The 11,218-nt window shown below is 48.0% G+C and overlaps 1 protein-coding gene and 2 non-coding genes across 8 annotated transcripts in view; 1 reads left to right on the top strand and 2 right to left on the bottom strand.

The window, feature by feature from the left end:
- Positions 1-1,032, bottom strand: part of MPZL1 (myelin protein zero like 1) — a 65,724-nt gene extending 64,692 nt beyond the window's left edge. For 2 of the 6 annotated variants that reach the window (XR_005201177.1, XM_017534157.2), the window contains exon 1: positions 733-1,030. Coding sequence is in view for 3 of the 6 variants with exons in the window: in XM_017534157.2 (XP_017389646.1) it covers positions 733-823 (91 nt within the window). In the remaining 3 variants the exon portion in view is untranslated. Of the gene's footprint in view, positions 1-732 lie in introns of all 6 variants that reach the window. The other 4 variants (XM_017534156.2, XM_017534158.2, XR_005201178.1 and 1 more) reach the window with 3 other exon arrangements.
- Positions 1,033-6,507: 5,475 nt separating this feature from the next.
- TRNAP-AGG lies at positions 6,508-6,579 on the top strand. The gene has a single exon. It is a non-coding gene; the product is annotated as a tRNA-Pro (tRNA).
- A 658-nt stretch (positions 6,580-7,237) lies between these two features.
- TRNAP-CGG lies at positions 7,238-7,309 on the bottom strand. Its single transcript has one exon. It is a non-coding gene; the product is annotated as a tRNA-Pro (tRNA).
- Between the last annotated feature and the right edge of the window lie 3,909 nt (positions 7,310-11,218).

Below are 11,218 nucleotides of genomic sequence, written 5' to 3'. Positions count from 1 at the left end.
GTAGAGACGGGGTTTCACTATGTTGACCAGGATGGTCTCGATCTCTTGACCTCGTGATCCACCCGCCTCGGCCTCCCAAAGTGCTGGGATTACAGGCGTGAGCCACCGCGCCCGGCCTCGTAACTATATTTTTTAACTGATGTTTTGTAGACCACGGAAATAAGACAAATGAGATTCCAGGACTCTTTTATTACGGAGACTTAACACTGAATGAGAGCCTAGGAAAGGGAACTTACAAGTACCACAAAACCCTGGCTTAACAGGAAATTAACCAACAAAGGCCCTCCCTACAAATGAATAACCTGCAACCTTCCACCACCTTCCAAAGGTGGGGAACGCCAGAATCCTGGTTCCCAAGTCAAAAACCAGTAGGGCCCAGACGATCCAGAATCACCTTGAGGAGAAGGCAAGGGGCGCCGCGAGGGGTCACTGCAGACGCCCGCCGGGCCCGCTAACCCCGACCGCCCCCCGGGAAGGAGCAAGGTAGGGCGCTCTCCCCTCCTCCTCCGCACTCGGGGATCCAGGAAGGAGAAGAAAGAGACTCTGAGTCTTCCCGGTCGGTCGCGGGGGCCCGCGTTCCCCACCGGCTGGATTCCCTCGGTCCCAAGGAGCGCAGGCCGCACCCCCTCCCCATCTCCGCGCTCAGCGCGCGCGCCTGACCTACGACCTCCGCGAGAGGCGTGTGCCGGACCCGGAACCCCCCGCCCCGGCCCCAGCCCTGGCATCACTCACGGAGCCCGAGAGCCGCAGTCAGCACCGACCACGGCCAGCGCCTCCTGTCTGGGGCTGCAATCACCGCCCAGGCTCCGACGGGCGCTGCCATCGTCCAGCCGTTGCAGTCGTCGCCGCAGCGTCCCTGAGCCCCGGTCCTCGCTGAGGTTGGCTCCGCTTGGGGAAGAAGGTTCTGATCTCTCCGCCACCCGCACTAGGTGGCACCTCCACGCTGCGCTCCCCACTCTGGCCCCAACCGTGGCTCGCCAGCTCTGCACCCTAGCCTCAGCCCCGCTCCGGCCCTCGCTGTCCGCTCATTGGCCTGCCCGCGCCCTTTGAAGGACGCGATTGGAAAGACAGGCTGTCCATCACCCATCCGCCAGGAAGGGCCCGCCTCCTCGGTCCCACCCAGGCGCCTCGGCCCCGCGCGGAGGCCGGGTCTGCAGCGGTCCCAGGCCACGCCGAGCCCTCCGCCTGCCTGCGTGGCTGTCCGCCTGTGGGCCCCGCCAGCCAGCATCTCCTCTGCCTCTCTCAGGGTCCGGTCCCACGGTCCTCTTCATTGTCTCTCCTCGCCACGGGTCTTTGCTGGGTACTAACCTCGCCTCTGTTTCAGCTCTTCTTGGTCTCTGCCGACCTCACCTAACGAAAAAGAAGGAATTCATTTACCTTTAAAAGAAAGAAAAAACAGAAAGAAAAATAGTGAGGCATTCGATTGATGGGGGAGAGACTTCTGATTCAGTCGTCCAGGTAGAACACATTCCCCTTGCCCTGTCTCCAAGGCCTGTCCTTCGCGTGAACTAGATAATGTATGTGTTGCAATTTGAGAAATCTGGTGGTTTAAAAAGAAGTCTCCATTTTGCCTTAACCACCTCTTAGGAACCTCCCTCTTGGTTTCAGAAGGATGGGAATCTGGAACTCTTTCCTACTACCTAGAAAAAAAAATGAAAGTGCTTTTGGATTGCTTTGCTTTTGCATGTCAGCGTTCCTGTCTGTGTCTGTGAAAATTAGAATGCATAAGTTCCCCGACACTGGTTGCTCACCCTGCTCGCCTTGGGTTGCCTTGGCCTGGAACAGTCTGCCACCCACAGGTTGCCCAATCAATAGAAGTATTTGGAAGGATCGTTATGAAAATGGCTTACAAAAGGGAAAAATGGAGGGACAGGGGCACAAGAAAGATAAGTGTGAAGGAGAAAAAGGGAAGATTCAGGTGGGAGGCTGATAGTGAGGAAGGGAAACACGCTTTAGACAATTAGGACATGGGGGAGCGGATAATATGGTGAGAACCAAAATGCAACCTCTCACTTCAGGATTTTGTCTAAAGTCAGTCTTACCAATGCCACTCCTGATATCTGTGCTGTTTTAGCTAACATTGTAGTACGGCAAAATCAGAAGAACATTAGTGAGAAAAAAAACCTAAAAAAGCATACTAGAATCACTTTGCCCTATTTCTGTCATTAGATCCTTTTGAACTGTGTCTCAAATGTCATAGGTTGGGAAAGATACCAATGCATTAATTCAACTATGGATGTAGAACACCAGGGCTTTACTCTCAAGAAGCACGTTGTCTACCAGTGTACACAAACAACTACTCGATTACATTTGTGAAAATGCTTGAAGAGTGAATGAAGGAGAAACCCAAAGCCTGCAGGGACAGTGGCTCTCAGCAATGTTAAAAGCCTCTCTGCTGATTGTGATGTACCTCAGCCGCATATACCTCCCTCTCCCGAAAACCACTGGCCCAAGAGGCATCTAGAAAGATTCACCAAGGATAAAACAGTTACGGTGGGCTTTAAAGGATGAATCAAAGTTCACCAGCGAGAAAACAGGAAAAGGTTTTCAGAGAACCAAAACTACCTACCAGGTGTGAGAAACATTAGGTGAACTCTTCCTGTTTTGCAACTTGAGGGGAGTGAGGGAAAGAGGGGAAGAGAGAATGCCGGAAAAGCAGGCTGCGGCCATATTTTGAAGAGCCTTGAGTTGTGTTTGTTCTGGAGGCAGTGGAGAGTGGCGAAAGGGCTGTAAGAAGTTCAGATCTGTATCTTAAAATGGTAAGCACTGCGGCAGGGCAAGAGTGAAGAGAGCAAGAAATAAGGTATTGACAGTGGTGATGAGAAGACAGGATTTGAGAGACATTTCATGAAAAGAATGACAGGATTGGATATAAATTGGGTGAGAAGTATAATCAAGAGAAAAAGAATCCCAATTTCTAGCCTGTCTATCCTTGTCTTCGAGATCTGTTGCCAGAAGAAAATTGGAATGTGGGTGGTGTTCCAGGAACCCTGAGAATTTGACTCCTGGTGGATAACAATCAGAAAGATTCAAAGAGGAATCCTGAGAAAGATTTGCCTGAAGCCAAATCAGTTTAACAAAGTATGTCTTAATCCAGAAGCACTGTTGCTAGAAATTTTTGAAAGTTGGAAAATTAGAGTTCTAGTGTCTCCTCCCACTGGGGACAGAGACACCAAATTGCGGGAAGGAGAGTAAAAGGGTCCCTAGGGAGGTGTTAATTCTTACAGGAGAAGGCTGTATCACCAGACTTCTATCTTCACTGTAGCTGAGATAAAGTGTTCCTCAAGATACCCAGTATCTTCCTGGGCTCTGCAACTATCTGTGTACTACATTTGCTTCACAGGGACCGAATTCTAGGGAAGAATGTGCCCTGGACAGATAACGCAGACATTCTTCCTACCAAATAGGGATATTTCCCTCTGTCAATGAAGCAATCGATATTCTGAGTTTTGCTGTTGTCAGTCTTTGTGCATCATCGTTATGACAGTCAAATGAGATACTCAGGTATTTAGCCTACTGAGTAAAAGACTAGTTCCTTTTTTAATGATTAGAGAGAAGTAGAAGTTGGGAGAAAAAAAACCTAAAATGATAATAGCTATAGTAAATTCAAGTGGGTAAAGAGTGCAGAGAGACTTCTTGAGACTGAGGCTTTCAAGTATCTGAAGTGGTTACATTATTTTCTCTAACAAGTTATATTCTATATATTCCTCCTTTTTAGGAGAAAAGCAGTATACACTTCTTAGGTGTCCAGTGCATCATTTTTTCAAGTTAGATTTTGATGAATAAACTATCCTGGCAATCTAGAACTTATTAACATTTTATAAGGTATTCTTATCCTCCCTCCTTTCCTGGAGCCCTAAGAAGAGCTGAAGACTCAAGTTAGGGCAGTTTTAAATAAAACAAAAAAGGGTGAAGACCGTGCTAGACCTCCAAAACTATTATTTTCTGTTGTCAAACTATAGGAAGAAAGTAGACAGTTTGGAGCCGGCCACATAGTACTTGCTAAATGTTTGTTAAAGAATGAGCAGGCCAGGCACAGTGGGTCACGACTGTAATCTCAGCACTTTGGGAGGCTGAGGCAGTTGGATCATGAGGTCATGAGCTTGAGATCAGCCTGGCCAACATGGTGAAACCCCGTCTCTACTAAAAATACAAGCATTAGCCAGGTGTGGTGGTGGGCGCTTGTAATCCTAGCTACTCGGAAAGCTGGGGCAGGGGAATTGCTTGAACTGAGGAGGCCGAGGTTGCAGTATGCCCAGATCGCCCCACTGCACTCCAGCCTGTGTGACAGAGCAAGACTCTGTCTGGGTGGGGGTGCGGGGGGAATGAGCAATGAGTTAATGAATAAATCGATGAATGCATGACATGAAATAAAATTAATGAATAGGTCTATTTTAGGATAGTCACTCTGTCTACTTGTTTCCTATCTTGGTTATTTGCTGGAATGACAATTCGCAATTACTGTTTGTTAGCACATTAGGGAAGCAGCAGCCTAGGAAAGCTAGAATAAAACCATTTTAACTTTGGCTTCATTTTAGGACTAACAAGGCACATTCCTTGCCTGTCATGACCCATAGTCATGGGATGTTTACATTTAAGGAAGCAGTCTTAAGATACCTAGAAGGACTCATTCCTACAACAGCAAGAAGTCCAAATGTCCTACTAGCCACAACAATATATGCCTTCAAGATCATCATAGTTATGGTTTGATGTATTCACATGCTAAAATATCAAGAATTGTCTTCTTTAAGTCAACAGAGTAACAAATTTTGTCATGTTGTCTGCTCTCCCGCATGTAGACACAGCTTAGCTTAGCTTTTACATAGGTAAGACTACTATATAAGAAAAACTGGCCAGGCACTGTGGCTCACGCCTGTAGTCCCAAATTTGGGACGGCGAGGCGGGCAGATCACAAGTTCAGGAGTTTGAGACCAGCCTGACCAATATGGTGAAATCCAGTCTCTACTAAAAATACAAAAATTAGCTGGAAGTGGTGGCGGGCGCCTGTAGTCCCAGCTACCCAGGAGGCTAAGGCAGGAGAATTACTTGAACTCGGGAGGCAGAGGTTGCATTCCAGCCTGGGCAATAGAGTTAGATTCCGTAAAAAAGAAAAAAGAGTGTTTCTCCTACTTTCTGAGGATGTCCTGCTCTGCAACAGAGTTCTAATAAACTTGCTTCTTTCACTACACTCTGCAACTCACCCTGAATTCCCTCCTGCAAGAGAGCCAAGAACGCTCTCTTCAGGGTCTGGATGGAGAACCCTTTTCCCGGTAATGGAAGTACCAAAATGCAGTGAGCCATGATATGTCACTGCACTCCAGCCTGGGTGACAGTGAGACCCTGTCTCAAAAAAAAAAAAAAACCCTAAAATGTGTATTAAGGAATTTGGGACAAATTGTAATCATTCCGAATTATTCATTGAGCACTAGCTTTCCTATGGTACACCTCAATACTAAATATTTAAGACTTTAAAATGTAGTTAAGAAGCTATGTCTACTGTATCTAATTAAAGATATTGGGACAATCGAACAGCAATCACACAATTGGTTGCCAATTCTACAGTAAAATTCAGTGTTGATGTAAGTGTCTTGCACTCTAAGAACTTACAATTGGAGGATATAAGATTGAAACTCAGTTATTTACCACATCTAGTTTGTTTTGATATGTTAAAGGATCTTTTTCTGGGAAGGTTAGAGTTTGGGATTTATCCAAAGGCAAACAAGGTTTTCAGCTGAAGAGAAAAGTCTGAGTGAAAACAGAGATGGGATTCACAAGGCTAGATAGGTAGGGCTTTTGAATACTATAATAAAACAGTAACGGCAAGAAACCGAGATTTTAACATTATTGAAAAATGCAAAAGAGAACAAATGAAACATCCAGAACTCAGTAACAGGAGAGAGTCTGGAATCTGCCACAGTGACATTGTCATTCATTGCCATTTATTAGCCATGAATATAAATAAAATTACAGTTTTTGAAATAAGAGGTCGATATTATACTGATAGTGACAACTTTGCTTTCTTCTGCGTCACTGATTTTCAAAGAGCAAAACCAAAAAGAAAGAAAATTGAAACGCAGTATCTGTAGAAAACAAACAGCCGGGCTGGTGGCTCACTCCTGTAATCCCAGCACTTTGGGAGGCCGAGGCGTGCGGATCACAAGGTCAGGAGATCAAGACTATCCTGGCTAACACGGTGAAACCCCCTCTCTACTAAAAATACAAAAAATTAGCCGGGCGTGGTGGCACGCGCCTGTAGTCCCATCTACTTGGCAGGCTGAGGTAGGAGAATCGCTTGAACCCAAGAGGCGGAGGTTTCAGTGAGCCGAGATCACGTCACTGCACTACAGCTGGGGTGACAAAGCAAGACTCTGTCTCAAAAAAAAAAAGGGAAGAAAGAAAACAGACACAACCAAAAGGTAGAATCCTAGCATGCAAACAACCACATGAGGGCGCGGGACTAAATAGCTTCGCGTTCCTTTACAGTGACAGGAAGACAGCACTTAGGTCGGCTCGTTGGTCTAGGGGTATGATTCTCGCTTAGGGTGCGAGAGGTCCCGGGTTCAAATCCCGGACGAGCCCTCTTTTGGACTCAGACTCTCGAATTGTATATTTTGGAGATAGATGAGTAAACGTAATAAATACAGGTCAGTCAGAGTAAACCATAAAATTGAGACTTTTGGAAACTTAGAGCACTCTTTACATTGAAATATTAAAAGTCCTCGTGAAAACGTAGAGAGTTTGCTAGTGATGCAGTATTGTACTATGAAAACGTTGTTCCTAGCTGTGTATTCTTGGATGCAGCGCGTGTATAGGGAGCTCAGAAGATCGGTTCTCTGTTGCCTATGGTTTTGTTTAAACTCATCCAGGACAGTGCCCCTCACCGGGGGTGGAGTATTTGCTGGGCGCCCCCTTTCCTTGGAAATGCTCATTGCCGAATCCTGTGACCTGCTAATCCATGACGCCCCCTGCTCGTTTGGAGGCGTTAAAGACGTGCACAGGATTCCGCACTAGGCATGTGTTTTAAATGGTACAAAGCAATTTGAATGCGTTGTCCTTGGGCGTACAGTAACCATGCATTGTATTAATTGAGCCCACATGGTCCCTCGCTTCAAAAAACAAAGGGGATCCACATTTGAGCTCATGGGACTAGAATGCTTTCATTTAAATTTCTGAATGGACCATGTGGGTAAGAGGAAAAGTATATTTTTAGTATTTTGAGTGTAAAGGGTAAAAGCCTGGGCTCGTCCGGGATTTGAACCCGGGACCTCTCGCACCCGAAGCGAGAATCATACCCCTAGACCAACGAGCCGCTCTCGGCAAATGCGCTCCCGGCGCCTCCCTTCAGCCTTGCTCCGCCTCTCGCCGCACTTCACTAACAAGCCTGACCTGCGACCCTTCTCCTACCGCGTGTGCTCTCTTTCTCCAAGCCTCGGTCTGGAGCGCTGATCGGCCCGCCGCGTGGAGTTGCAGGGAGAGACGCGCTTGTGCCTGGCCCGGCCGTTCCAACGCCCGCATCGCCTGCTGGGCCTCCATGTTCGCACGCGCTCCCGGAAGCCATCTTCCGGAACCCGGGCTCGCCCCGGCGGTTCCACTGGCGGGGTTGGCGCGCTCCGGGCGTCCCGGCTGAGGAAGGCGCGGGGCCGGGCAGGGCGCCTCAGGACACTGCCGGGTGCCAGGTCCCCGCGGCGCCCCGCCCCCGCCCCCGCCCAGCCAGTCAGTGCGCGCAGTCCCGGGAATGAAGACCCGGAGCCCGGCAGAGGGAAGAGAACACCCGAATCCTGGCTAAGAAAAGGATGGTGGGAGACGCAATCCCAAAGGAGTGAATATTAAGTTAACTCCCCGAACCTTCCTTTGGGATAAAGCACTCTTTAAACCCTTTGCTTGTATTGAACTCACCTGATATTCGTAACAATCAATCCCCTAGGTGCCACTGTATCTCCGTTTGCAGATGAGGAAACTGAGGCCCAGAGATGTTAAGTCACTCACAGAAGGCCACAAGACTGGGAGCTGGCGGTGGCGCTGGTCTGGGAACTCCCGAGGTCCTGGAGGGTGGGAGAACTGGGGGCTGGGGCGTGTGAAAGAGACTGGAGAATGGGGGAGATGACTGGTACCTCGGTAGCTTGGAGGAGGGAAGGCAGTGGCAGAGGCCCGGGTCTTCTCCCTCCCACCCCCCACACATCTGGGCCTGCCCTACGGCCCTTCGGCCCAGCAGAGCGGGAGTCCAAGTGCCGAGTCTCCCGCGGGTGTGGTTTCCCGGCCTGGGGTCTTCGGCTCGGCTCATCTAGCCTGCGTTCATCCTGCTCTCCCCGCTTCCCCCAGCCCGCCACCCTGCTCTCCGGCTCCTTGCAGTTTGTGGCCAGGTTGCAGAGGCCCCTTATTTCTAAAACCCTCTTGCATTCGTAGGCTACCTTCTGTTCCGCCTAAAAGGAATCCGTTGCTCTGTAGCCTGGTCAGACTGTTCTCCCAGGTCCTGGTGGTGCATTTGCCCTCTCACTTGCTCGCTGAGAGCTTCCCACTTGCACCCGCTTCTCTGCGCTTTTTTCTCTCTCTCCCTCCCTCCCTTCCTTTTAATGCCAGTGAGCTTTGGGGGAGACACTCAGCGATAGGATGTCAGGACCAGGGTTCATGCCCGTGGGGCGTGTAACAGGCAAAATGCAGCGAAGAAACCTCAGAACAAACAGCAAACACTCAAAAGCCTTTGGCCCACTCTGGTGATGTAGAGAGCCCTGTCGCTGGCTGGTGCAGGGGCCAGGTCTAAGGTGGGCAGCCCTGTCTACGGTTTCTATTTGCTTGAAAGTGCATAAAACTATTGACACTCTCTCCTTGTTTGAAACCACTTTTCTTCCTCCTACTGAGCTAAGGTGTGAGAACTGGATGTTGTTTGTAACACACTGTCGGGTAGCTTGAGGATGGGTCACGGGTGGGGAAAGTTGGGGAGAGAGAAGTTTTCATCAGGGCAAGTCCTGAGCAGCTAAGTGTTGCCTTCCTTCCTTCTGAGAGTGTGCACGCCTTCGCTGGGGCTCTCTGCCCTGCCTGAGCTGTATCCCACTCCTGGGAGCTCTGACTCACGTTGCGTGGAACATGACAAAACTGGACACTTCTTCTGTCTTTGCTGAGTATACACTCTCAAGGGTTTTTTCTTTTCTTTTTTTTTTTTTTTTTTTTTTTTTTTTTTTTTTTTTTTTTTGAGACAAGAGTCTTGCCCTGTCTCCCAGGCTGGAGTGCAGTGGCGTGATGTCAGCTCACTGCAACCTCCACCTCCCAGGTTCAAGCAATTCTCTTATCTCAGTCTCCCAAGTAGCTAGGATTACAGGTATGTGCTACCATGCCCAGCTAATTTTTTATATGTTCAGTAGAGATGGGATTTCACCATGTTGGCCAGGCTGGTCTTGAACCCCTGACCTCAGGTGATCTGCCCACCTTGTCCCCCCAAAGTGCGATTACAGGCATGAGCCACTGCACCCAGCCTTGTTTGTTTTTGTTCATTGTTTTAATTTTCCAAGCCTGGGGAGAGGGATCAAAAATAAAAATAAGTTCCCAAGTCTGCTTTTCCATTCCTTTGTTTGTAATGGCTTCATAGTATCCCATTAAGATAATGACACATCCTTTTCTTAATTATTTTTCCACTGTATAAGTAACTGGTGTCAAACATTTCATTGATATTTTGTATATATACTTTTTTTTTTTTTTGAGATAGAGTCTCACTCTGTTGCCCAGGCTGGAGTGCAGTGGTGTGATCATGGCTCACTGCAGCCTCAACCTCCTGGGCTCAAGTAATCCTCCCACCTCAGCCTTCCAGGTAGTGGGACAGCCATGTACCACCCACACCCGGCTAGTTCACCCACACCTGGGCTAATGTTTTTGTATTTTTTTGTAGAGATGGGGTTTTACTATGTTGCCCAAGCTGGACTCCAACTCCTGGGCTCCAGTGATCTGTCCACTTTGGCCTCCCAAAGTGCTGGGATTACATGCTTGAGCCACTGCGCCCAGCCCCTTTCCGTGTACTTTGGATTGTTTCCTTAGGACACACTCCCAGAGTTGGCCTGGTCAAAAGGATGAACCCTGCTCATCCACTTTTATAGCTTGTATAGCTCTTGGTACAATTCTGTGCTAAGGAGCTTGGCTTGGCTGGTTAGCAAGTAAGATGGAAACATGAAAGAAGAGAACCAGCGGCTCTTGGAGAACTTTAAAGCCATGCTTTGATCTTTTAATTCCATTTAAGAGTTTTGATGGCATAAAAGCTTTTTTGAATGGTGATCATGTTAAAAGTATTATTGACGACAACAATTTTGACTTGGGGTTAGATGTGTAAGAGGGAGTAAAAGAAATTAGAAAAATAGTAAGTCCATTAGGAGATGATTAGAATAACTCTGGCATGACGTTACTGAAACTGTGAATGGGCATTTAAATCACTTGTAATGGGGATTCAGTGACTATTTTATAACTAAGGTTTGCTGGCCACTGAATTCTTACCCAATTCAGGCCTAAGTGGTGCAGACTTGGCTCTAAGAAGGTCAGTCCTTAGGAATGAGAATACATTTAATTACATGGGTTCACCACTCAAAGGAACTGTCTCACTAATTTGGCACACAGGACTGGCCTCATGCTCATATGCTGAGCCTTGTGTGCTGCTTGTGGGGTTTTGTACTAATTGACTAGAAGGCCATGGCAGTTTTCTTGGTAGGTTTGTGTCACCCACAGCAAGCCTTGCTCCAATTTAAACAGAAACTTAGATCTGACTGAAAATTTGTGTCTGTTCCAGATTCTAGTCCAATATCCAGCAAAAGCTTCAGCTACATTTTACTAAACACATTTCTATTTGGTTTCCCTCAATCATCCTTTTTTTCTTTACTTTCTTTTTTTTTTTTTTAAGGGACAGGCTCTCGCTAAGTTGCCCAAGCTGGAGTGCAGTAGCTATCCCCGCTACTGATCAGCACTGGAGTTTTGACCTGCTCCATTTCCGACCTGGGCCAATTCACCTCTCCTTAGCCAACATGGTGGTCCCCTGCTCCCTGGAGGTCACCATATTGATGCCGAACTTAGTGCGGACACCCGATCAGCATAACACACTACAACCCAGAACTCCTGGGCTCAAGCAATCCTCCCACCTCAGCCTCCCGAGTAGCTGGAACTACAGGCACCCACCACCGTGCCCGGCAATGATCCTTTTTATGACATTTAGATCATGCTTCCCTCTGAATTTTGCAGTCCCTTCACT

Source organism: Cebus imitator, unplaced genomic scaffold (genome assembly GCF_001604975.1).
Source record: "Cebus imitator isolate Cc_AM_T3 unplaced genomic scaffold, Cebus_imitator-1.0 Scaffold84, whole genome shotgun sequence".
Classification (NCBI taxonomy): domain Eukaryota; kingdom Metazoa; phylum Chordata; class Mammalia; order Primates; family Cebidae; genus Cebus; species Cebus imitator.
This window is presented reverse-complemented; position numbering and strand designations above follow the sequence as displayed.